General features: G+C 37.9%; 3 protein-coding genes across 3 annotated transcripts; all 3 read right to left on the reverse strand.

Annotated features, from left to right (window-relative positions):
* Window positions 1-333: 333 nt before the first annotated feature.
* Window positions 334-3,015, reverse strand: LOC144660497 (trypsin-3-like). The gene is made up of 4 exons (XM_078521150.1): window positions 2,893-3,015; window positions 1,955-2,357; window positions 1,278-1,498; window positions 334-687 (listed from the first exon to the last, which is right to left on the reverse strand). The coding sequence occupies exons 1-4, from the start codon at window positions 2,951-2,953 to the stop codon at window positions 365-367; spliced, it is 1,008 nt and encodes a 335-aa protein (XP_078377276.1). The 5' UTR covers window positions 2,954-3,015; the 3' UTR covers window positions 334-364.
* Window positions 3,016-5,415: 2,400 nt separating this feature from the next.
* Window positions 5,416-8,389, reverse strand: LOC144660496 (trypsin-3-like). The gene is made up of 4 exons (XM_078521149.1): window positions 8,231-8,389; window positions 7,431-7,845; window positions 6,445-6,665; window positions 5,416-5,769 (listed from the first exon to the last, which is right to left on the reverse strand). Exons 1-4 carry the CDS (start codon window positions 8,292-8,294, stop codon window positions 5,444-5,446), a joined length of 1,026 nt encoding a protein of 341 aa, XP_078377275.1. The 5' UTR covers window positions 8,295-8,389; the 3' UTR covers window positions 5,416-5,443.
* Window positions 8,390-12,135: 3,746 nt separating this feature from the next.
* Window positions 12,136-25,316, reverse strand: LOC144660546 (uncharacterized). Its single transcript, XM_078521208.1, has 7 exons — window positions 25,030-25,316; window positions 24,261-24,547; window positions 23,386-23,611; window positions 22,528-22,814; window positions 15,088-15,301; window positions 13,490-13,710; window positions 12,136-12,459 (listed from the first exon to the last, which is right to left on the reverse strand). The coding sequence occupies exons 1-7, from the start codon at window positions 25,314-25,316 to the stop codon at window positions 12,140-12,142; spliced, it is 1,842 nt and encodes a 613-aa protein (XP_078377334.1). The 3' UTR covers window positions 12,136-12,139.
* Window positions 25,317-26,851: the final 1,535 nt, after the last annotated feature.

Raw genomic sequence — 26,851 nt, forward strand, 5'->3', positions numbered from 1 at the left:
ACTTTCTATAGAGACCAGAATGCGGTTTAGAATGGTTACTAATCCCTTTTTTTAAGGAGAGAACTCTTCTTCAACTGTGTTGTTGTTGTCGTTTTCAAAACAGACAGGGCTATCTACTCAGAATGTAAACATCGATGGAGTTTCCAAACCTTGTGGAAGTTATTCTTTTTAAAAGAAGCCCTTAAAATTTGCCTATACATAAAAATAATACCAACCAATTTTTCTTTCTTTTATCTTCTCACCTTCCCGCTTGATGGAAACTATGTCGATCGATCTTGCGATTAGAAAATTCCCGGTATTTAGATAAACACCCACCAATAACAAGTCACACTCTTTTTTTTTTTCCTCGTGCCTTTTTTATTTATTAATATCTCCCCATTGTACTGTCAATCCATTGCCTCAAGTAACGGACCCTTGCGTAGACGCCATATTTCCCTGGAGAAGCGCATCCACTTCCCCACGATACGACACCCTCGAGAAAGAACTTTCCGCTGTCTTCACACACCATGGGTCCGCCTGAATCTCCTTGGCACGAGTCTTTGCCACCCTGGTCGAGTCCAGCACAGACCATGGAGGCGTGGATTGATGACCCGTAAGCCCTTTTACATTTACTTTCAGTGACAATAGGGACAGAGACTTGCATGAGGACGCTGGGTGATGAACCACCTGAAGACAGTCTTCCAAATCCTGAAAAAATTAAAAAGGAGAGAAACTTTCATTTATTTTAACAGAAACCACATAGCATCTCAATTCCATACATGTACAATACGATTCATTCCGACAGTAAAGTACAGCTTTTTTCCAACCCGAAGGATCACACAAACCAGGTTTCCATATAACACGCGGTTTGTAGTATTGTTGTTCCTCAGCCCCCAAATCCCCTTATATTATGTCAAGCATTTAGTAATGGTTTTGTTTGATTCAGAAACCTTTAATTCAGGTACTCCTCCACGTTGGTCTTAGGTTAGTAGTATTAGTTTACCTACATGCATCTTGGTACGTTTTATTTTCTTAAGTATATGAAGTATCCCTATTTCCAAATCGTTTACGTAGATTAATGTAGATGCACCAAAAATTGCCGTCTGTTGCAGAAACTAACCGTGTGTCAAGTATTTATTGTATTCAGTAGTAGCATAGCGGTGGTTTGTCAACCAATAAAGTTTCATATAAATACAGACTAATTTTCCAGTTGAGATACTTTAAATATTTTAACCAAATTCTCTAGCCTTCATTGTAACTGTTTCGTGGTTTTAAAGCTAACCTTCAGTTGCTTTTACCTGTAACCCAGCACCTCTTGTTATCTGGAACTCTCCCACTTGATTTAGGCAAGCAAGCCATTCCTACGGCTTCGTTAATTCGAGCGGGTTGGCGCAGTTTCAACATGGCGATATCGTGAGCCATGCCATATGGACGCTTGTAGCTGTGGTGGGGGATGATCCTTTCGACTTGAAAGTCTTGTTCTGTCCCTACGTCACCCCTACGCTTGTGAGCTCCAAGTCTGCAAAATTGGGAGAAAAATTATGGATCTAACCCCTCTCTTCCTTGAAGTTAATGCCATAAATTGTTAATCTTATTGATTTTTTTAATTGACGAATCAATCCCGTGTAAGTAACAGTTCTTCAAATCGCTAACCTTTTTTGGTTCAGTACAATTAAAATGAAACAAATAAACACGTAGGGTTATAGCAAAATCACTGCTCAGTATTTAATGACACGATCGACTAGTCTACGTTAGGTTTTGGTTAAGTCTTGGCTCGGGTAGTTAATGTAACGTTCACATTTATTGCTTCATGGGTCTAATCAAATTGAATAAAATATTAGGCACGAAGCAACCGTTTTTTGAAGTGTGATCAAACACTGCGTTTTGTTTCTATAAATCAAAGGACGTAGAAGAATCAACGGGACACATCTGGCATTATATGTCTTGCCATGCTTTCACGGTCTTTTCAAATTACCTTACACGGATGGTTGAGGGTGTGTCTTTGGTGATGCAGTGAGCCGCAGTGACAACCCATCGTGGATGGACCAAAGTTCCTCCACAGAAAGGAAAACCAGAAGGAGTCCTGATCATTGCTTGCCACGGCCAAGCTCCTCGGGGGGCCTCGGTTCCACCGACAATTCGCGTACTGGGTTTATATCCACATTCTCCAGATCCACCGGTACTACCGCCGCCGCCGCCACCACCGCCTCCACCTCCGCCGCCATTACCATCGCCATTACCGCCGCCTCCGCCCCCGCCTCCGCAAAATTTACAGGTCTTTTTGCAATATTTCGACATATAGTCCTTCCACGACTGGTCCCTTCTACAGTATCCCTTCAAAGCCCACTTCATGCAGTCTGAATTGACGTCCTCACAACCTGTAATGAAATGAAGAACGAAGAAGACAGGTTACACGAGCTTAAATGGATCCCCATTCTTACAGCTAGCTAATAACTAGAACTGCTCCAGATAATACAAATCCTCAAGGAAGTGTGAACCGTTACTTTATTAAATGACTGCTTGTAATTTTATTACGATAACGTCCTGCTGATTATGGGAAAGCACAAACGTTATAGGCCAATTGCATAAAGCTTAGTTCCTTGCCTCCGGGTAAAGGTAGGGCTGGAAATGTATAAAGCAATGATCTAAAATGAATATTTCATTTCATTTCGTCAAGGGTGGAGCAAGAATCAAGATATCCAGTAATTGCTTTTGTGAATAGTTTAGAACAGAAAACGCAATCTTGAAAGTCTACCAATAAAAGACGAGACTGCCTGAATAAAGTACATTTGTAAGTATAAGAAAAAAAATCACTTGAGGTCTAAAAGAGCGCTAGCTAAGAGAACTTCTGTTTTACTGTAATCTAACAAATGATATTTATGCGGTTAAAGCAATCTTAGATAAGATGATTACCATGTGAGAAACTTGCCAATACTGCAACGCCCAAAACACAGAGAATCACTGAAGACCTCATGATTAACTGTAGTGACGGCAAGTGTTGGTAAGCCTTCTATTTTATTCCCTTTTATCGTGGATAAAAGGGAATAAATTTTATTCCCTTTCATTTCGTCAAGGGTGGAGCAAGAATCAAGATATCCAGTAATTGCTTTTGTGAATAGTTTAGAACAGAAAACGCAATCTTGAAAGTCTACCAATAAAAGACGAGACTGCCTGAATAAAGTACATTTGTAAGTATAAGAAAAAAAATCACTTGAGGTCTAAAAGAGCGCTAGCTAAGAGAACTTCTGTTTTACTGTAATCTAACAAATGATATTTATGCGGTTAAAGCAATCTTAGATAAGATGATTACCATGTGAGAAACTTGCCAATACTGCAACGCCCAAAACACAGAGAATCACTGAAGACCTCATGATTAACTGTAGTGACGGCAAGTGTTGGTAAGCCTTCTATTTTATTCCCTTTTATCGTGGATACCACAGTATAACGACACCAGTGTGAACAAACACAGATGGTGGAATCAGTAAATATAAACTGACATAGTCATCAATGCTCATTTCAGAGCTTGACTTCGAAAGGTGAACTTCTGAACCTGGATAAATAGAAACAGCGAAATTTCGTACGTGAGCAAATAGAGCGTTTCATTTTATTGCACAGTAATTTATTGAACAATGTAAGTTTCAGCACATATGGATAACCTGGGCAAATGATATTGTTTTCAGAAATATCACGTATTTGATTTGTTGTCATCTTTTTTTATGGTTTGCTCAAAGGACACGAAGCAGAGTTGGTTTAAATTCAACACCTTTGTGTGGAATTGACTGTAAAGGCATTTTGTCTCTTAGATCTGGATGGAAAATGATTTTCTTCATCATTTTTCCATTAACAGAAGTCGTACAGTGTTCTTTATAACCGAGTTAGACTAGCATTGTTTTCTTCAAACTATCCAACACCTGAATTTGTATATTAAAGCTGCAGAACCTGAGTAAATAGCAATAACTTGCAATCATTCACATTTCATAATGCAATTTTTTTTTTCTGTTTATGGCGACTGGGGTGCCACTTATACCAAATAAATCTAAAAAAAAATAGAATACCCCATTCTTGATTATGACATTTTTGCTTGGTTAAAAAAGAGTCAATGTAAAAAGAAAACAACAAATTGCACTTTTGTCTTTATTTTCTCTATTTCTCTCTCTCTAACAGGCTGCGAAAGGCCAGATTATGTGCTCAAGGCATTATACATTTGTTTTTTTGGAAAATTAGAGATACAGTTCAATAATTATGAGTCAACCCAGCTCCAGAAACCAACCCTGGAACCAAATAGCTACATGGACGTGCACATGAACAATTTGAATGCGTTAAGGGGTGATTTAGGACAAAAAACATGATGATCTCAAAATTGAAAATGATTAAAAAATATACACAATTACATGATCACATTATGAAAAAATTTAAACCGTCTAGTGCGGGTGCCAGCTAAAAAAGTCTTAAATTACGAAAAAAAAAAGAAGAAGAGTACATTGCAAAAACATGGAAGAAAACGTTTTAATTTTTGTATCTCTTTTAATAGCAAATAGTATTTCTGCAGCTTTTGTTTAGGATTTTTTGTTTAAGATACAGCTATTTCAGTTAACGTTGTCCGGATCAAAGCTAAAAGACTCAAGACTAAAGGATGGTAGAAGAGGGGGGGGGGAAAAAAAAATTAAAAAAAAAAAAAAAATATACAACAAGTTCGTTCATCATAAAACATATTCAAGTTTACGTTTTGGGCTGGAAATGAAGGAACATCACCTGAGATGGAGTTGTGCAACTATAAAAACCATAATCTATTTCAAGGAATAAAACACTCGGTTCGTTTTTTATTTTTTGTGTCATTTAGGAAAAAGTCTTTTGTAACAATCCCAACTGTAAAGCATTTCAGTCTGGAATAGGGCATGGAAAGTGCAATTAAGTATCGTTGCAGATTCAAGTGTAGAATAAAATTTCAACTCGGAGGTATCTGGGGTAGGATAGGAATTTGCTTTGTCTAGACTAAAATGTGGCTGCAAAATGCAACTGAACATTATTATGTATGGCGCAGAGCAAGGGATGCGTTTATCAAGCGCCACGGCCTCGCACAAACAGGTACAGTGTACTAAACCGGGTGTATTAAATTTTATTTTTTTTTTTTTTTTTTTTTGGGGGGGGATAAACCCCTAAAAAAAAAAAAAAAAAAAAAAAAAAAAAAAAAAAAAAAAAAAAAAACCAAAGGGAAAAAAACGGGTTAATACAGTTTTTTTCTCAATTGAACACCACTGTAAAACCCTACCCGGCAGCCTTCCTTAAGCTTAGCGACGGCGTTTGTTTGGACACGTAACGACTTCAGTTGTGCGCATTAAATTTTTGGGTCTTGATATTCTTGATTATGTGAGAAAAAAAAAACAACTAGTCAGTCATGGACCTTACTGATTAAAACATTAAATAATTACAAATGCCTTTCAGTGTTTCAATGACGTTTATTTCCTTAATATCGGCTCATTATACTATCAACCCATTGCCTCAAGACACGGACCCTTGCGTAGACGCCATATTTTCCTGGAGAGGCACATCCGTGTCCCCACGATACAACACCCTCGAGAAAGAACTTCCCTTTGAATTCACAAACTAAGGGACCACCGGAATCCCCCTGGCATGAATCCTTGCCTCCCTGTCTGAGTCCAGCACAGACCATGGAGTCGTGGATTGATGAGGAGCCGTACGCGCCTTTGCAAGAGGACTGTGAGACAATTGGTACGTCAACCTGCATGAGTTTGCTTGCTAGAGAGCCACCAGAAGACAGTGTTCCAAATCCTAAAAAGGTGTGAAAGGTGAAAGAACAAATTAAAGAAAATATATCTTCTGGTGTTTTTATTGATAAATGAGTAAGTATGATTCAGAAGCAGAGAAGCTCAGAGAGGAAATATATACCTTTTTGAAGAAAAGTTATTCCTGTGCAAAGCATATATAAACCATGAACAATATGACCTAATGGTATTTTGGGTAGAACTAGACAGCTTTGGTAAGCTTAGTAATATTCCTTTCATTGCTAATTAGGTATTTTACTTCTTTGAGAGCCTAAAGGACATGATTTATGCAACTTGTCGTATCCTATTTATTCTTTCCGGCAGACGATGATCATTTATTCCGATTTCCTAGTAATAAATTTTGTCGCATTGTGCATGGTTTATGCTTTCAGTAATGGGTAAAAAGAATCTCAATTAGGTGTATACAACAAACCGCATACATAAACCGCACAAAACAAAACACTTCGTTACTCAATAAAGAGAAAATAATAGAAGCTAATTAAGACGATTGATAAGTCAGAAAAGTAAAATTAAAGTTATGTGAAATGCAAAAAGTTTTTGTTTCCATTTCAACTAATTGTTTTTTATCAAATTAGGTTTAGCTAGAGGTGGAAATATGAAAGAAGCCCAATGATGTACGAAGGGCAGAACAGATTAGTCAATTTTTAGAACATTTCATTACCTGTAACCCAGCACATCTTTCCATCTGAAAGTTCACCACTCGATGGAGGCAGGCAAGCCAGGTTGACAGCTCTGTTTATTTGAGCAGGTCGGCGCAGTTTCAGCAGGGAGATATCGTGAGCCATGCCACGCGGTCGTTTGTAGCTATGATGATTGATTATTCTTTCAACTTCCATGACCTGTTCTGTTCCAATGTTGCTGCTGCGATAATGACCTCCAAGTCTGCAAAAATAATAACACACATTTACTGTTGTTATTACATTGCATTGTATTGTATAACTGATCGATTTAGAAGCGGCCAAGTAAGACATTGAACAATAAATACCTGCAAACAGTTTCTGACAAACATTTTAAAACTTTTTTTTAATTTTATAAAATGAAAAAGACATTTCAATTTGGATTAAACGCCATTATCAAGTAAAGTTTTAAAAATTGTTAAAAGTTAAAACATAAATAATACAGAAAGGGAGGAGAGACGCAAATTAAGAACTGTGGTATTTTTGTAACTTATTTTCCCACGTCACACAGAATGGCTCCGAAGCTCTAGCTTGTTAAGACGTGTAAGTGCACCGAAGATCGAATTTGAATTTAGAGTGTTGTTTTTGTGGAGGAAGGAAAACCGGAGAACTTGAAAAAAAAAAAAAAAAAAAAACTCTCGGAGCAAGAACAAAAACAAACATCAAACTCAAATCGAGCACCGGCCATATTGGTGGGAGGCGAATACTCTCACCATTAATATTGTGTCATTCCTACTCCCCTTAAAATTTAAAATCGGCGTAAAAAAGGGGTTTTCCACCAATATGAGTCCATTTGCATATTCAGATTTGTATGTAGTTGCTCTTTAAAAAACATCCCATAGATCCAGTTGTACAAATTAAGGGACACAAAGTTTAGTTGTACAAAGGAAAAATATCGCTATATTAAAGTAAGTAGTTCTCGAGTCTCGAGTACTTGTAATAATAATTTTACACTGTTTTAAGATCCCACCTTACACGGATACTCGCGGCGGATTTTTTAACGGTGCAGTGAGCTGCAGTGACAACCCATTGTGGATGAACCAAAGTTCCTCCACAAAAACCAAAACCTCGAGATGTAGTGATCAATGCTTGCCACGACCATGCTCCTTTGGGGGCCTCGGTACCACCAACAATTCGTGTACTGGGTTTATATCCACACTCTCCAGATCCACCGCTCCCGCCACCGCCACCGTCACCCCCGCCTCCATTGCCACCATTGCCGCCATTGCCACCATTGCCACCGTTGCCGCCATTGCCTCCATTGCCGCCGCCGTCGTCGCAATACTTACAAGTCTTCTTGCAATTTCTCTTCATGTAATCCACCCAATGTTGCACTTTGCAGTAACTAACATATTGAGCGCAGTTAACGGTTCTGTCTTCACAACCTTGAATGGTAAAATAAATCATTGTAATGAAAACGAAATAACTGAAATTGTTCTTTTCAATCAGTCAAAGCACTTTTTTATTTCTATTTTCCGGGTTTTCGTATACCTTGGCTTGCAAATAAAAAGAAAATAAGAAAAAAACTAATCAGGTTCTATTTCTGGTTTTACCTTTTTTATACTAACCTGAATTTTTTTAAAGTTAAACTAAAGCAAACGATTTTGGAATTAAGTACAGATACAAATAGAAATTTTGATTTTCTTTACCTTTTTTAATGGTGTAACATTTTTAAAGTCGAAGTTTTAGCTTTACTTTAACCTGAGGTAAGGGGAGAAGCTAGGTAAATAGTAGTTTATACATATTTTTTAGCGTTAGAAATACATTTACCGTATGCAAAACTGGCTAGTGCCAAAACTGCAACACCCAAGACATAGAGAACCATCGACTTCATGATTATCCGCAATATTTGCAATTAACTGAAAACACGTTGTGAAGAAAGCCTTTGCTCGCTCGACTTCCTTATATCCCGAACAGTCTCAGTTCCAAATTCGGCCTGAACAAGCACAGAAGGCAGAATCTTTGAATGTATAGACATCATTTTGTCAGGTCGTGAGCTAAGAAATGAAATTTTCGAACCTGGATAAATAGCAACGATAACATTTCAAATGTAATCAAATACATGGAATTTACTGTCAATGTTTGGTGAGACACAAGCCAGATCATCTGGGCAATCTGGGTAAACTTGATGGATATTAAACGTACAAATGTCATACTTCTTGAATTTGCTACAAAAATTGACGGGCATTTTAAAATTACTTCGTATTTATTTTGGGGTACTGAACGAAGATTTGACCAATAGGTAATTATAGGATAAGAAGCTAGCCTCCAAATTAAACTCTAAAGCGATCTCAACCTTGCGAGCGGTTTTGTTCAATGCAGCGTACTTACCTCCGAATTAATTAAATGCAGAGACCTATATTATTAGCAACGATGATTTCTTATGTGGTCAAATACAACTGGATTACTTTCCTCTTACGTTGTTTAGTCTAGAAATATAAAGTCCGAAAAATCTGCTGAATTTAGGTAAATATCGACAAAAAAGTATAGCTAAATGTCATATTGATATACTGAAAACGATGAAGGTTTGATTTACATTTCTTGGTATTCCTATTAGGCCATCGATGAAAATTCACGTAAATTTCTGTTGGGTGGATTATAAGCTTTGGTCGTACTCAATTCTGTGTCATATCTCGGATTTCCTCTAGTAGTTTAAAAGCAACATTAATCCTCAAAATATTAAGTTGAAATTACTTTCGGATGAATTCAGGATGTTGGCCGGTTATTTAAATATTGGAACCTGAATAAATAACAACGATATTTTAATATGCAATCACCACAAAGGATTTGCTACATGTATACATGTACAGTATAGAACCCCGGTAACTCGAACTCGGATAACTCGAACAACCCCGCTAACTCGAACTAACTTCCACTTCCCTTGGATCTGAACTCATTTTTCAGTCATTTTTACTCGGTTAATCGAACTCGGATAACTCGAAAACCCCGCTAACGCGAACTGAATTTCGTTTCCCTTGATCAAAATTTGGGCAAATTTACCCCGATAACTCGAATTCCGGTTCTTGCAAATCGCCACGTTTCCCATTGATATGAGAAACAAACAGATCACGTATTTGACAGCCTTTTCCACTCTTATCATGAGATTTTATGATCGTATTAAAGTTTCTGATGAAATAAGTTTAATTTGCACTGTACTGCATACTGAAGTGCTGAAAAATCAGTAAACTTGCAATTATTAACTTGGCAAATTAAATATTCAATCGACCCCAATAACTCGAAACCCTGCTAACTCGAACTGTTTTTCTTTTCCCTTCAGAGTTCGAGTTACCGGTTTAGTCGAATGATTCCAAAAAAAAAAAAAAATCAGAACATCTGGATATTCTGGGCACTTCGATAAAATTAAAGTAAACTTTCATATCTTTCTGAAAATGCAAGCATAAACAGGGTAGTTTTTACATTTCTTGGTAATTCTTTTGGTATTCGATCAAAGACTAGCTCAATAAAATTGTTATTAAATGGATAGCCTTTAATGCTCGAAATTCATATGTTGCAATCAAGAATTCTTGAAAACCTCCAGTGACAGTCAATCAAAGATTTTTTAACTGTTCACTTAATAGTTCAAACTGCATGAAGAAATAAAGCTTGTGCTCATTTATCTAGCCAAATATCTCGAAATATAATTAATCTTCCTTAGTTGTTTTAAACGCGTCAACGTATTCATTTAAAATAGTCCGTGAAATTAATAAAATCGCCTTAACCTGTAGATAGCGTCCATTTTCCAACAGCTGGGTACCGTTAGCCCCCCCCGAGGGGGAGGGGGGGGTACACGACATAATTTTAGGTAGGGAGGTGCGGCCCGGCCTCCTAAACCCTGACCCTGTTTAAGACACGAACCTCTGATTTTCCTACCCTGTTTAAGACAGAATGCCAATTTTTGATACCCCGTCTAAGACATAAAAAAAGTACCTCACTGGCTTTGTTGTGGTTGTCAATTTAGCTAAGTATCAATGCGGAAATCAACATAAGTCAGCAATACGGAAACAAAATTGTGAAAATTCGGCTTGTTACACCTCCGGCAGGCATATAAGCCTATCCTGTTTGACTTTGGTCCAAGCAAAGATACCCCGTTTAAGACAAAAATGAGTGAAATATATACCCCGTTCAAGACAAAAAAGCCTGAAAACCATACCCTATCGGGCCGCACGTCCCCGTTAAGCCTTAATAAGAGAGTGCCCCCCCCCCCGGGCCGTTAGCACATGCATGTAATCATGGCAAATGAAAAATATTCAGTGCGCAGTACTGCGCAATATCCAGTGCCAGTAAAGCGTGGTTAACATTGTGGGATAAGAGCGTCTCTTGGGTCAAAGAAAAGTGTTTGTTGTCCTCACTAACCTGTATCCGTATTAAGTGGGCTAATGTAAATAAAGAGAAAACATATGAGCTTTTCGTTGGTACAAAGAAAACTGTCTATCATAAGAGAGTGTCCGTAGAGCGCAGTTCCAGTGTACTATAAAAGTTTGACGTTTGTTGTGTCGATCAAATACAAGGTCGTCTTCTTTCCACCGCGCTTTTTTAGAAGATTAATCGAGAACATACATAGCAAACTCGCCATATTCATTCAAAAGCAAAGTTTTTTTTGCTAGTCTCGTTAACTCTTAGAGGAATATGACGTTTAGTTACAATTCTAAAGCATTCTCGAGAAAATTAACCCTATTCAGACCGGGCTTCTTTGGACCTTCTCAGACGGGGGGAAGCCCCCCCCCCCCCCATGTAACTTTCAGAATATTTTCAATCACCATGAAACTTATAGGATGTATTGTCGTCCGAAACTCTCTCTTTTGGTAAACCTCATGTGGGATGATGACGTCATATCACGTGACAATTACATCATGATGTCAAAATAGCCGCCATCTTGGATTTCAAAAGTTTTCCAAAATGCCAGAAAACCACCCAAAATCACTGCAAAGTCAGCGCGGGCCTCAAAAGCCACCCCCCCCCCCCCCCCCAACCCGGTCTGAATAGGGTTAAAGTAAAACCTCGTAAAAATGTTCAAAACGCGCGCAATTTTGTTTTGAACTGGCGTGAAACGTCCGTTTTGACTGAAATATAGATAATTTCAAATCCATTTTTCTCGCGCGGGGTCTGCTTGAGTGCTAACGTTTTGGCTAGTTTTTGTTAGCTGTACTCAAACTATTACCTTGCTATGAGATCTCTTTGGTATCTTTATTTTTGCCTGTATTGCTCTGTTGTTGGGCGGAAACCATCTTATATTCCATCACGCAAATTTTAAACTCGGAGTGAATTATATTGGGCATCAACTGGCAAGGGCTTCCCCTTTTTGTAAGTTCTGTGACAAGGATATAAACATTGTATGTCACAAAAGCTGATCTAGGTTCGTGGTTATCTCGACAAAACAACTTGTCCGTTAGATTGTAGAAGAAATTCTTATCTTATTTCACAAATCCTCTGATCTGTATTTTTTATTGGGTGCTATTATAGGGAGAACGTTAAAGTCTTTTATTGTCTCAAGCTACATTTTGCTGCTCATGTTTTTATGGATCCATTGCTATTTTGTCTTCTTTCCCACCTCAGAAGATGAATACCGTTGGCAATGATATAACGAAGAATTTAGAAACTTATAATATTGGGTCAAAGATTAAACTGAAGCATTTGATTTGTTTTCATGTGCGTTTATTGTTCTGGTTCTTACAAAAATTATTATAAATTCATTGTTTCATCAATCCATTGCTTCAAGTAACGGACCCTGGCGTAGACGCCATATTTCCCTGGAGAGGCACATCCGTGTCCCCACGATACGACACCCTCGAGGAAAAACTTTCCGTTGTCTTCACACACCAAGGGACCCCCTGAATCACCCTGGCAAGAGTCCTTTCCTCCTTGGTCTAAGCCAGCACAGACCATGGAGTCGTGGATTGATGAGCCATAGGCTTGTTTACATTTGGCATCGGTGACAATTGGGACCTTGACCTGCATGAGGACATTTGGTGATGAACCGCCTGATGACAGTCTTCCAAAACCTAAATAGTAATAAAAGTAATGATAGCTTATTGTAGCAGGCACTCAAAGTAAACTTCTCTTCAAGGGCAGTCAGTACATAATAGTGCAAGCTTACAAACATTAGGCCAATATTAAGAAATGTAATGTAGCTATTTGCATATCATTTAAAATAAATTATAAAATAAATAGGAGCCTGCGCGCGCTCTTAGGCTTCTTTATTTGTTAAACAAAAAGTAAAAATAACCATATACAGCACAATAAAATCGTTTGCAAGTTTTCCAATCAGGGCAAGTGGAACATACAGCCCATTCCAAAAGATAACACAAAATTCTCTAAGTAATATCTGAAAGAATGCGATATTTGTATTTGTTGATAGTCATCAATAAGAAATTCATTTTCTATCTACTATCTATTTCTCTGTGCTTTTGCTTATACTTTCTCATTGAATCAGTAGGAAATTACTTTTATCTTCTTTTTACAATTTTTATATTTTCTTCAAATGCTCAATCGGTTTTTGTCAATTCAAATTACCGAATTCATTTTCGTTTTTGTTGACGTCATTTTGCTTACGCAAGGAAAGAAAAAAAAATGTTACGCAATGGATAGCACTTAGATAATGATCCAGCTTACGCCATTGAATAAAAAAGAAAGTGATACATAAACTGTTCTTTTTTTGCGTTGGACAACTTATTTGTCGTGAAACTACGAGTCTGTATGTTAAATATTCCTATACATTTCTCATCAGAACACACTAAAGGACCAAGGGTTGACAAAGAAGCCGAAATTAATAAACAGTTCTGGTTTTCTGCATTCGCCTACAAAACTTAGGAATACCAGGCCCGGACGCTGAATTGAGACCGTGGTTTCGAACTTCCGGCCCTGTGCGAAAACATTTTTCTCAAGCTCACGTGACCAATATCTCTTTGCAACATTCTCACTTCAGAAAGGTGCCGTGATGGCTCCGACAGCTCGCAAAATTTAACAAACATAAATCTGTCTGGTACCTCTCATTTAATGTTTATTATTTTTTTTTAATGAGTACTTTTCTACCTGTTACCCAACATATCTTGCCGTCTGCAACTTTTTCACTTGATCCAGGGAGGCAAGCCAGGTTAACAGCTCTGTTAAGTTGAGCGGGATTGCGAAGTTTCAACATGGCAATATCGTTAGCCAAACCATAAGGTCGTTTGTAGCTAGGGTGATTGATGATTCTTTCAACCTCCATGTCCTGTTCTGTTCCTACGCTGCTTGTGCGATAATGAGCCCCAAGTCTGCAAGATGAGACAATGTTTTCCTTGATCAGATGTTATTTGCATCACAGCTACAAACACTTTAGCTTGCTTGATGTTTTTCAACGTACACGCCACGTTCAATGGATGACTCAATTACGTTTCTACTTTTTTTCTTAAGAAGCAAGATAAAATGTAATGCAAATTTTATCCAAAAAAGGCCAAATGCCACTAAAATCTCTATTAAACGACATTGGAATTTTTTCCTCACAAATTAAGAACCTTTAAAGATACTAATTAGCCTAAATTTGTGTTTATAACCCTTTATGTAAGAACCTGTTTAGGCTAATTTGAAAAACAATAGGTACTTACTCGCAGGTTTTTACTGTATTTTTCTCAAATATCGTACTAAAAAGTACTAATTGTGTACCGTCATACATCTACGATGTTATTGAACTACATAGGCCTTTCGAGCCTTAACGGTCCTCTTCAGTGTAGGTTCATTTGAAATGGAAACGATCAGTAACATGATATTACAGTATTTTTATTATTAATATTAGTATTGATACACTTTTTCTATTTTATAAGAATCTAGCTTATAAGAATATCGAGGCTGAAATTTGCTATTTTTAATTATATTTTAAGAATAAACCCGAGGCTGGGATTTTGAAAAGAATATATTTTTGAGTTGTAATTTTTTTTAATACAATACAATTAAATACTTTTGAATAAACTGAACCGTATAAAATCCTTTATTGTTTTCTCTAAACGGCAAATCATTTAAAGATGAATTACAGTCCGTACTGCGCAATCTCGGCTGCAATGTTTATGTGAGCCTCACAAACAAAGCAAAACTAAAAATTACGTGACAAACTTACCCGTTTCTTCATTATTAACGCCAGATATCCTTGCAGAACAAATAATAACAAGTAGAAGAACCTTGACGCTATTTCAAACCGACGTTTCAGCTCATCGGAAATTCTTGAACGAAGCGAACTGTAATGGCGGACTAAAAAACTTCATGTATGCTGTCAACGAAGTGTAACGTTTCAGCGAATTCAAAACAAAAACGAAAACAAACCCCGAGTCTGCGCAGTACGGACTGGAAATCAGCTTTAACAAGCCAATAAAACGATGAAAACCAGCACTAGCCAAATGTTCAATGCTTATGACAGTTCAAAGAATGGTACATTAATTGATGCCCCAATACATGCTTAAATGGAATTGTCAAACAGTGTTATCCAAGAATGTTCATAAGAATGTTTTAAGCCTAAATTTAGCAGAAAAATAGGAATATCCAGTCTGGTTCAGAAAAACAATATTCTTATAAGGTTAAAAAAGCGTATTACACTACAGTGTCTCATTTCATTATTTTATTTGTTGAGGGTGTATTTCTCGTCTTTCTAGGTACGTACTCACCTCACTCGAATGCTTGAGGAAGATTTACTTGAGACGCAGTGAGCCGCAGTGACAACCCATTGCGCATGAACTAAAGTTCCTCCACAGAATGGGAAACCGGAAGTCGTTCTGATTTGGGCCTGCCACGGCCAAGCTCCTTGGGGGGCCTCGGTACCACCAACAATTCGTGTGCTGGGTTTGTATCCACATTGACTTGATTCTTCGCCGCCGGACGCTAGTTATAGAACATAAACAACAAAAAAAAACTTAAAAGGAAGCTGAGGGATAGATAATCAATACCCAAAAACACTTTTTAAAGGACTGTGTCACGGCTGAGTTAAGTTTATTTTATTATGTTTGCAAAGAAATTACTTCTACGGATCTAAATGACAAAGTCATAGCTTCATTGCAATCAAATGTGTTTCCCGGATGTTAAAATTTAAAGTCACAAGCAAACGAGATTAACTTTGAAAAATGTTCAGCCCAACAATATTTCAAAAACTTATCTCGTAATCCGTTTCAATCTTCGTCACTTTTGTCCATCCGTACCTTAATTCTTTTGTATTTCCTCTGTTACCGAAATGTTCCCTCGCTGCTTTAAGAGGTTCTTTTTATATTTCACCGAATTTAAGTGTAATACTCCATAATTTTCGAGCTTTTTTAAAAGTTCGCGGACACCGTACCTCACCGATTTCGCTGAAATTTGGCATGCAGTCTTTTTTAGGGTCCTAACTACCAAATGGATATTAAAAAGTTTCAATTCTTTTTATTTTGGAAAATATCGAGAAGGCCGATTTGAAGCGTCCGTGACGGCCCGCCAACATGGCGGATCAAAGGTGTTCTTGTTACTTCGACACTGAACCTGCCGTCACAGTTTCTCGATCATACTTGGTATAGTTATAAAGAACTATCTTTCTTCTTTCTATATATCAAAATAGATTCGGCAAATGTTGAGTTTGGATGATCAACGGCCAAGAAGTTCGAAGGTATGTTAACGATGTTTTGAACAGTCTCAAATTTACTACAAAATGAAAGGCTTATAACTCCACTGTTATCTCGATTTAGAACAAGCCATTTACCATGAACAAAGCTTGTTCATTGGTGAATTGATTCCATTAATAAAAAAATTGGGGAAATGTAACCGTTAAGAATAAAAAATTATGGAACCTCTAGTAAATTGGCCATTTCAGCGCCATTTCAGCGGATCAGCTCATTTAACAGCAAATAATCGGGAGAAACATGAAAGGGTTACAGTCGTTTATCATAAGCAGTTTTCAGGTATTCTTTGCTTATCTTAAACAAATACATAATCTTTGCCAAAGTTATGGCGATTTTTGAGCGTACGATCGTTTCTCCAAATTTTTATGTCGGCAACTTTATTTTATTTGTTGTCGAGATTATACGCTGTAATGTTATTCAATATTCGTTTCACAAGAACTTCTGTTGCTCGCATTTCCCAAATCACTGTTTAAGAAATTGCCCATTCCGTAACAGGGTCATTCTTACTTTTTCTTTAAAAATTACTAGGAAAGCGAGAATGTCATAGAACGGTTTTATACTAATGAAAATACCTGTCAGACATAACTTAAACTGTTTGTGTTATCTGGCTGTTTTCACAAATATGCAAATTAAGGAATTCTTAAAGTGCCTATCTTTAACTATTTCACGCTTAAAGATTCCTCTAAATCTTTTCGCCTACCTTTTGGCCAAACGAAGTTTTTGTCTCCAGGCAGAATGCTCGTTATCAGCAATGAAAGTCGAAGAGATACAGAAGCTCGAGTAAAATTCTAACTGCTGTGAAATGAACATCGTTTGAGCTTGACGTGTATTTATAGATTGCTCATTTAACAGCAAATAATCGGGAGAAACATGAAAGGGTTACAGTCGTTTATAATAAGCAGTTTTCAGGTATTCTTTACTTATCTTAATCAAATACATGATCTTTGCCAAAGATATGACGATTTTTGAGCGTACGATCGTTTCTCCAAATTTTTAGGTCGGCAACTTTATTTTATTTGTTGTCGAGATTATACGTTGTTGTTATTCAAGTACATGTATTCGTTTCACAAGACTGAACTTCTGTTGCTCGCATTTCCCAAATCATTGTTTAAGAAATTGCCCATTCCGTAACAGGGTCATTCTTACTTTTTCTTTAAAAATTACTAGGAAAGCAAGAATGTCATAGAACGGTTTTATACTAGTAAAAATACCCGTCAGACATAACTTAAACTGTTTGTGTTATCTGGCTGTTTTCACAAATATGCAAATTAAGGAATTCTTAAAGTGCCTATCTTTAACTATTTCACGCTTAAAGATTCCTCTAAATCTTTTCGCCTACCTTTTGGACAAACGAAGTTTTGTGTCTCCAGGCAGAATGCTCGTTATCAGCAATGAAAGTCGAAGAGATACAGAAGTTCGAGTAAAATTCTAACTGCTGTGAAATGAACATCGTTTGAGCTTGACGTGTATTTATAGATTGCGCTCGAGCTCCGTTAATTAAGTTTATTCATTTGGCGATCAGATAAAAATCAATGAATGATCAGAGTTATTTCTAAGTCCATTTCTAAGCACGGGAGACACGGAAGTTTGTTTCAGAAGCATTTATGCATAGAAATAGCGGTTTATTTTTGAGCGGTAAATCTGCATTTATAATAGCTGGGAGTTTGGGGTGTTTTTTGGTGTTTTTTTTTTAGGGGGCTCGGGGGGGGGGGGGGAGGGGGTTGTGGAAGTGGTGCCTTCGTATCCTCTTTTGTTCTTTTACACAGTGGCCTGAATTTGGAACAGTTCGGGGAATGGATTATCAATTACTCTTCGTTATGCCATGTCACCCCTTAATGTGGGAGCGCCGCGCCTCAATTCACGATAAAAATTTATGGCCGCCCGGTCCATTTATGTAGTTCTCCGCCAGGTCTCTCAATAGGCAGGTTACGAGCCTAGTGGCCCATCAGGCCGGAGCTCATACCGGTTTCCGCAACGTGAAGCGACAACGAGTATTTTTTACTCCACCCGGATGGGATGCTATTCCATCGCAGGGTTACCTCCCTTCCCGAAAAGCTAAAGATTGACTGGTAATCATTTTTACACCTGGGTAAGGAAAGGGACTCTGGGAGTTGAGAGGCCTTCCAAAGAACTTAACGCATTGTCCTCCAAAAGCTCTATCCAGGACTGTTTGGTCCAGAGTCCAGCGCAGTGACCATTATTAGGCCATCACGCTCCCCAACCGTGTAAGAAAGTGCAAAAATCTGCTTGGGTAAGCCCTGGGGTTGTACAGTTTGGTACGAAATGTGGGCTTTTAAATAGTTAATTCAGTTTATTATTTGGCGATAGATAAAAATCAATGAATGATCAGAGTTATTAAAGTCCATTTCTAAGCACGAGGGACACGGAAGTTTTTTCAGAAGCATTTATGCATAGAAATACCGGTTTATTATTGACTGACGCGGTTAAAAAATACTCGGCTTCTAGCGGTAAATCTGCATTTATAATAGCTGGGAGTTTGGGTTTTTTTTTGGTGTTGTTGTAGGAAGGCGGGGGGAGGGGGGTGGAAGTGGTGCCTCCGAATCCTCTTTAGATCTCTGACACAGTGGTCTGAATGTTGAACAAAAGAGCTCATCTGTTAATAAGCATAATGCGAGCTGATTTTGAAATGAACATGACTTTACGTTTGTGTCATCAGTAATTATCGTGTTCGAAGAACGCGTGGCTTACTCGCGGCAAGAACAACATAACAACAGTGAAGCTAACACATTTTCCTCATTGATTTGAAATGAATTTCGAATCAATTATTTTTAGGGCAAGTTAAAAGATACAAATGTTTTTCGTCCAGATTTTTACAAAAAAAAAGCAGGTGAGAACTTAGCTGTTTTTGTTATCTCGGACTTTTTTTTTTTTTATTAAAGTCGAACCTCTCCATAAGGACATCTCTCGTGATGCGTCATGACTTACATCACGTATGTCCTTATCGCCGACCTAGGTGTACAAAGGGACTACCGTAATTACTCGAATAAGCGCCGCGGCGCTTATTAAATTTTTTACGCCTCCAGTGCGGCGCTTATTAGAGGGCGCCGCTTATTTGAGGGCGGCGCTTATTAAAAAGTTTGACGCCACAAAGAATCTAATCCTTTACATTTATTAAAATAGGGTCCCCTGATTGCCAAAAGTCGTCTCTTGCTGAAGATTGTACTGAAGAATGTTCAATAGAAAAACTGAGCGGTAAAACAAGCACTTTGAACTGCAGAACGTCGCTTTTGATGGAAAGAAATATCCAAGTTTGTTTAAGAGTTACTTTGTAGTTCTGTTTCTAGTTAAACAGATTTCCTTGAATAAGCGCCGCATCGGGACTGCGGCGCCGGGGGCGGCGCTTATTAACTTTTTTGTCCGAAATGCGGCGCTTATTCGAGGGCGGCGCATATTCGGGGGCGGCGCTTATTCGAGTAAATACGGTATGATATTACAGAGGCTTTCCGAAGAACTCAACGCAATATCCCCACAATTCAAAGCCCGAACCGGGATTTAAAAATCTCAAAAAAGTGTTAATATGAATTGTAAATCCACTCATAGCGGTCTGGCCTTACCAAAACCTGGAGAGAGAAAAAGACAGTGGGCAGATAAATTCGAGAGTACCGTAATGATTCGATTTAGCGCCCGGGGCGCTTATTTACTTTTGGCACCTCGAGGGAGGGCGCTTATTCGAGACAGGGCGCTTATTCGGGACAGGGCGCTTATTTAATTTCTTGAGAAACAACCAAATGTAACTAACAATAACAGAAACTGTAACAGTTAGAAATTTTTAAAGTTCAGTTACTTTTAAAATAATTGTTCATTTTAGCAGTAAATATATACATGAACTGTACGGCGAACGGTCAGGAGTTTATCTAGTTGACGTCAATGACTTCAGTATGGGCAGTTATCCACAATAGGGGCACTTATTAGAATAGGGGTGCTTATAAGAACGGGAGCTTTAATTAGAATGGGGGCGCTTATTGGAATAGGGGCGCTTATTTACAAAAGCACATTCGAAGGGGGGCGTTTATTCGGAAGGGGGCGCTTATTTGAGGGAAGGCGCTAAATCGAATCATTACGGTACGCTGTTGAGCAGATTCTGTGAAATTCCCCTTTTTATCCTTTTCTCTCATAAGCCCTCCCAATTCAAGGCCCATATATTTCTTCCAAGTCAACTGTCAAAGTTTAAGGCCACTTTTTTCCTACCAGGTTACCGTCTTGAGAGTTTTAAATTTTATTAAATCTTGTGACACTGTCCCTTTAATTCATTAATGTAATTCAAATCAGTTTATGAAAACGTTTTTTAATGTCGCTTTAAGCCACCGCACCCCAACCACGGCTATAAGACCTACCACATTTAAAAGCCCACATTTCGTACCAAACTGTACAACCCCAGGGCTTACCCCAAGCAGATTTTTGCACTTTCTTACACGGTTGGGGAGCGTGATGGCCTAATAATGGTCACTGCGCTGGACTCTGGACCAAACAGTCCTGGATAGAGCTTTTGGGGGGCAATGCGTTAAGTTCTTTGGAAAGCCTCTCAACTCCCAGAGTCCCTTTCCTTACCCAGGTGTAAAAATGATTACCAGTCAATCTTTAGCTTTTCGGGAAGGGAGGTAACCCTGCGATGGAATAGCATCCCATCCGGGTGGAGTAAAAATACTCGTTGTCGCTTCACGTTTCGGAAACCGGTATGAGCTCCGGCCTGATGGGCCACTAGGCTCGTAACCTGCCTATTGAGAGACCTGGCGGAGAACTACATAAATGGACCGGGCGGCCATAAATTTTTTATCGTGAATTGAGGCGCGGTGCTCCCACATTAAGGGGTGACATGGCATAACGAAGAGTAATTGATAATCCATTCCCCGAACTGTTCCAAATTCAGGCCACTGTGTAAAAGAACAAAAGAGGATACGAAGGCACCACTTCAACATCCCCCTCCCCCCCCTTCCCCGAGCCCCCCTAAAAAAAAACAACACCAAAAAACACCCCAAACTCCCAGCTATTATAAATGCAGATTTACCGCTCAAAAATAAACCGCTATTTCTATGCATAAATGCTTCTGAAACAAACTTCCGTGTTTCTCGTGCTTAGAAATGGACTTAGAAATAACTCTGATCATTCATTGATTTTTATCTGATCGCCAAATAATAAACTTAATTAACGGAGCTCGAGCGCAATCTATAAATACACGTCAAGCTCAAACGATGTTCATTTCACAGCAGTTAGAATTTTACTCGAGCTTCTTATCTCTTCGACTTTCATTCTGATAACGAGCATTCTGCCTGGAGACACAAAACTTCGTTTGTCCAAAAGGTAGGCGAAAAGATTTAGAGGAATCTTTAAGCGTGAAATAGTTAAAATAGGCACTTTAAGAATTCTTAATTTGATATTTGTGAAAACAGCAGATAACACAAACAGTTTAAGTTATGTCTGACAGGTATTTTCACTAGTATAAAACCGTTCTATGACATTCTTGCTTTCCTAGTAATTTTTAAAGAAAAAGTAAGAATGACCCTGTTACGGAATGGGCAATTTCTTAAACAGTGATTTGGGAAATGCGAGCAACAGAAGTTCTTGTGAAACGAATATGGAATAACAACAGCGTATAATCTCGACAACAAATAAAATAAAGTTGCCGACATAAAAATTTGGAGAAACGATCGTACGCTCAAAAATCGCCATATCTTTGGCAAAGATCATGTATTTGTTTAAGATAAGCAAAGAATACATGGAAACTGCTTATTATAAACGACTGTAACCCTTTCATGTTTCTCCCGATTATTTGCTGTTAAATGAGCTAAACCGCTGAAATGGCGCTGAAATGGCCAATTTACTAGAGGTTCCATAATTTTTTATTCTTAACGGTTACATTTCCCCAATTTTTTTATTAATGAAATCAATTCACCAATGAACAAGCTTTGTTCATGGTAAATGGCTTGTTCTAAATCGAGATAACAGTGGAGTTATAAGCCTTTCATTTTGTAGTAAATTTAAGACTGTTCAAAACATCGTTAACATACCTTCGAACTTCTTGGCCGTTGATCATCCAAACTCAACATTTGCCGAATCTATTTTGATATATAGAAAGAAGAAAGATAGTTCTTTATAACTATGCCAAGTATGATCGAGAAACTGTGACGGCAGGTTCAGTGTCGAAGTAACAAGAACACCTTCGATCCGCCATGTTGGCGAGCCGTCACGGACGCTTCAAATCGGCCTTCTCGATATTTCCCAAAATAAAAAGAATTGAAACTTTTTAATATACATTTGGTAGTTAGGACCCTAAAACAAGACTGCATGCCAAATTTCAGCGAAATCGGTGAGGTACGGTGTCCGACCAAAGTTCGAATCTTATAGACTATGACAATTAATGGTCATTTCGCATGCCTAAATTTGGCTAAAAACCGTCATACAGTCCCTTTAAGCATTGAAAGAGACCACGATTATCAAAACTACCTTTTTGCATCTTGCAGCATCTAAACTTTTCAATGCAGTAAAGTTGATTGCAGGTGCTTTTGTAGAAGCCGGTCATGTAGTAGCCTGCCCGTTTGCATTCGCTCAAACCTTTTTTGTCGAACGAAATGCTCACGTCTTCGTCGTAACAGTTGTCATAACTATCTGGGTGATTCTGCGGACGGCAACATTTTGCCTCTTCAATGTGATACAGCTTTGGGTGTGAATTAGCACTGATATAAATGCCCTCCAAGTAATAACCATTGGGACATAGCGCCCATTTGTTCGATCTACAAAGAAAAGGAAAAAGTAAAAAAATAAATGCGACGTGAGATAATGTAAACAACATAAACCAATAATTAAAATAAGTTTTTTCTCCTTTCTCTTACTCCTTGCTGCCTTTCCCTGTTGTTTTGTTTCGGCCAGACTTAGGCTGATTAAGCTATAAAATAACGTTTACAACGTACTTGGTGCAAAAAGCCCAAATAAATGAACCACGTTCTCAAATAATCTGAAATATATAAGACCGTCTTTTTTTTGGCGGGGGTGGGGGGGGGGTTAAAACTGAGCGTTCTTTTAATTTTTATCAAAATCTTTTTTGTTTGGGATAAAAATGTTCATAAAATGTTAATAACTTTTAGGTTTTGAAATGTTGACATTGCAGCAAATCATTCAGATCATATTCAAATTGTAATTGTACGGTACAGGTCGACATCACTGAGAAATGGTTTGATTAAAACCATTTACACATGGACACATTTGATTAGCCTTGGGCATGTCCTAAACGTAACGGTCTCATCATTTTAAATGATTTTTACAAAGTAAGATTTGCAAAAAAGTTACTGTTCTCTAAGTACTCACCCATCCAATGTACTCCACCAGTTTTGAGTTTTACAGGTTGCAGGTTGATCGGCATAACTGGGTTCACTTGCTGGGCAGCACTTTCCTTCTTCAAGAAGCCAAACACCATTGCCATCTGATGGCTTGTTTCTCCAGAATCCCTTTAAGTATGTATTGGTTTTAGGGCACACAGACCAACCTTTCCTGTCTAGGCTGCCCCACCAGTTTGCTGCTTCACATCCATCAGCTACAGGGAAAAAAAAAAAAAAGAAAAAACTTTTTATTTTTGTAGAAGAACATAAAGAATATTTTAAGCCCAAAATATATATAATAAAAAAAAAAAAAAAGAAATTTGTTTTAGTGAACTGGGACTTTTCATTCCCTCGGACTAAAGTTCCACAATAATAAACATTGTACTTTCGATAATATTATTTGAAATTTTATTTGTTAAACTCGGTAACAAGACATTTGCATATTAAAGGAAGATGATTTTCAAGAGTTACACTTTGTGAACGTAGCAACGCTGGCAAAGACACGTTTAACTATATCACTCTGTTTTAGTGTTTTTACTGGCTATGGTCTCAACTCGTTTTTTTTACTTTTCAGCCAAACAATGGAACGCAATGCCAAACTATATTAGAACAAGTGACTTTCCTGAGTTCAAGAGAAACATTGAGAGCACTACCTTCGTTTAGACGCTTTTTCTTATATATACAATATTTCTTTTCAAATTGAGTAACGTATTTTATATCCCCTTTAATCAATTTTATCGTACTTCTCAAAGATATTGGCTGCTGATATTTGTTAGCTACTCTAAAATTCGAGACAAAATAAAGTTAATGTTATGTTATGTTATGTTATAATCGCCACCTAGTCCAAACGGAAATCGCAAATACCTGTTTTCATTTTGCAGCATCTGAATTTCTCAATACAATAAAGTTGATTGCAGGTGCTTTTGAAGAATCCAGCCATGTAATAGCCTGCCCGTTTGCATTCGCTCCAACCCTTTACGTCGAAAGAAGTGGTCACATCTTCGTCGTAACAGCCGTAATAACTATCTGGGTGGTTCTGTGGACGGCAACATTTTGCCTCTTCAATGTGATACAGCTTTGGGTGTGAATTAGCACTGATATAAATGCCTTCCAAATAATAACCGTTAGGACACAGTGCCCATTTATTAGATCTGTAAATCAAACGGAGAAATAATATATACTGTATTTTCTCGAATAACCGCCCGGTACCAAATAAACGCCGGGTCGCCAAAATTGGAATGGAAATTGGCCCCTCAGGTATTTATTTGAGGTATAATAAGCTGTAGTTATATTAGCAAGATGCACGTTTGTCAAAAATAATAAATAAAAACGCTTGCCTAATTAAAACCGTGCTCTAATAAACTGAAGCGGTCAAATAAACGCCAGGTCAACCAAGACAAGTTTAAAATAAACGCTGGGAACGTTTAATCAAGAAAATACGGTATGAAATATATACATGTGTATACGTTATATGAGAACCAAACGGCGGTAACAATTAGCTTCAAGCGTACGTTTGTCAAGTAACCTATTTCGGTGGCCAAGCCACCACGAGTCTCCTTCGTATAGCTCAGAAGTATAGCGTCCCAAGGACTAAGCGGAGGGAAAAAATATTAAAAGAACTTTAAATACTTACCCATCCAACGTACTCCACCAGTTTTGAGTTTTACAGGTTGCAGGTTGAGAGGCATAACTGGGTTCACTTGCTGGGCAGCACTTTCCTTCTTCAAGGAGCCAAACACCATTGTCACCTGATGGCTTGTTTCTCCAGAATCCCTTTAAGTATGTATTGGTTTTAGGGCACACAGACCACCCTTTCCTGTCCAGGCTTCCCCACCAGTTCGCCCTGTCACAAGTCTGGCTTGCAACGGGCTGAAGCATCAGCAAAACGCTATTTAGTAGAATGGCCAACAAAACGCGCATCTTGTATCCACTATGATCGGAGAAACTAATCATAAACTAAACAAATGGAAGTTGCTTATATATAAAAAGTAAACAATAGCTGAACAAAAAGAAAGACTTGTGAGTTAGCAGTGCATTTATTTTTTTCCAATCGCAACCTTTCACAAATTAGCTTTATTGTTATAGAAGAAAATGACAACTAATAAAGCAACCCATCCATTTGCGAGAAGCCCTCTGGTTCCGCATAGTCTCATGTAGGAGAGAGAATTTATATCGAAACACCTATTTGCGCCTATTTCGTCTCTTTCTTGTCAAAGGCTTTTGACATTTTGTTAATTAACCCCACCCTGCTTTTTTATGATAACCTTTACTTTTCTTGCCAATTCCAAAATAACTAGCACTCTTACACAAGTTGTTATCAATAGGCTTAATTCGTGTTATGCTCATTAATCAATTACGTATCCCTTCATGAGTTTGTTTGTAATTTAAAAACGATCTTTTCTCTGTCAATTTGTATATTTTTCCACATTGCTTCACACATTGCGTAATCTTAGTTGTTTATCGTTCCTAATTAGCACTGCTACTCAAATACTTTGTCTATTTTCCTGACAGTCGTGTTATTTAATTACATTGTTCAATTACGTAACCTTACTTGCACCTTCTGTTCAAATTTTTCAGGTATGGTTTAATTTCTATTCTTGGTTTCCAACCACGTGACAAGGCGGCCATGTTGGATGACAAAACAATAAAACGTGTTTTTTTGCGGAATTTGCATAATAAAATAGTTTAGTTCCCAACGGAGGAGAACGCTTTGTTCCTGTCATCCAACTTGGCTGCTGTGTCGTCAGCTGCAAACCAGCAATATGCATACGGCGGCTTCCATTTGCTTAGTTTAGATTTAGTTTTCAATTTTTATCATTGTAAACGGTCAATTGTAAACTGAGAACGGCTGAAACATTATTTAAAAGTAGCCTTGGATAAGTCAGAAGCGATCTTCTTCGTTACCCTTTGTAGTGTCGAGCGTGTGTGGATTGTCAAGGGAATGTCGGTAAAGCCAATCACATGTCAGCTTTTGTTTTCCGAAGATAGAAGCTTGTGATAATATATTTGAATGTGATGTGCAATGTGCTAGGGCTTTTGGCGGTTCTACACCCCTCTGTAAACTAATAGCAAAAAGTATGGATTGGGATTGAGTATATTTTTTTCCATATCTTAAACCGTTCGTAGACAATAGTCTATCTCTTTTTAACACATACAGAATTTCCGCGTCAAAATAAAGAGCAATCTTGATAACGAACCTGACTTCTTATGCAGAACAAAAAGTTGTAAAATAAGGGCAATGGTATTGTCGAGTTCAGTAGTCTGAAGGTTATTTTAGGGGTTAAGACGGTTTACACTGAAAAATCGAGCAAGAAAGGCAAAAATAGAGGTACCAAAAAAAAAAAACTCATATGGTATGGTCACATTTTAATACAGTAAAGAAGAACGTATCAAACTTTTAACTTTTAAGCTGACCCCGCGCGAGAGAAATAAATTTGAAATTCGAAGTTCTCCAT

Source organism: Oculina patagonica, chromosome 7 (assembly GCF_052425735.1).
Source record: "Oculina patagonica isolate OP01 chromosome 7, crgOcupat, whole genome shotgun sequence".
Lineage (NCBI taxonomy): Eukaryota > Metazoa > Cnidaria > Anthozoa > Scleractinia > Oculinidae > Oculina > Oculina patagonica.

Coding starts and splice junctions, on each gene's coding strand:
- LOC144660546 (XM_078521208.1), bottom strand. CDS start 25,316: ATGCGCGTTTTGTTGGCCATTCTACTAAATAGCGTTTTGCTGATGCTT. Junction 23,612..24,260: donor ATGCTGCAAAATGAAAACAG/GTATTTGCGATT, acceptor TTTTCCCTGTAG/CTGATGGATGTGAAGCAGCA. Junction 13,711..15,087: donor TCCTCAAGCATTCGAGTGAG/GTGAGTACGTAC, acceptor CTCATCTTGCAG/ACTTGGGGCTCATTATCGCA.
- LOC144660497 (XM_078521150.1), bottom strand. CDS start 2,953: ATGAGGTCTTCAGTGATTCTCTGTGTTTTGGGCGTTGCAGTATTGGCA. Junction 2,358..2,892: donor ATTGGCAAGTTTCTCACATG/GTAATCATCTTA, acceptor ATTTCATTACAG/GTTGTGAGGACGTCAATTCA. Junction 688..1,277: donor CAAGAGGTGCTGGGTTACAG/GTAAAAGCAACT, acceptor TAATTTTTTCAG/GATTTGGAAGACTGTCTTCA.
- LOC144660496 (XM_078521149.1), bottom strand. CDS start 8,294: ATGAAGTCGATGGTTCTCTATGTCTTGGGTGTTGCAGTTTTGGCACTA. Junction 6,666..7,430: donor GCCGCGAGTATCCGTGTAAG/GTGGGATCTTAA, acceptor TTATTTTTGCAG/ACTTGGAGGTCATTATCGCA. Junction 5,770..6,444: donor AAAGATGTGCTGGGTTACAG/GTAATGAAATGT, acceptor ACACCTTTTTAG/GATTTGGAACACTGTCTTCT.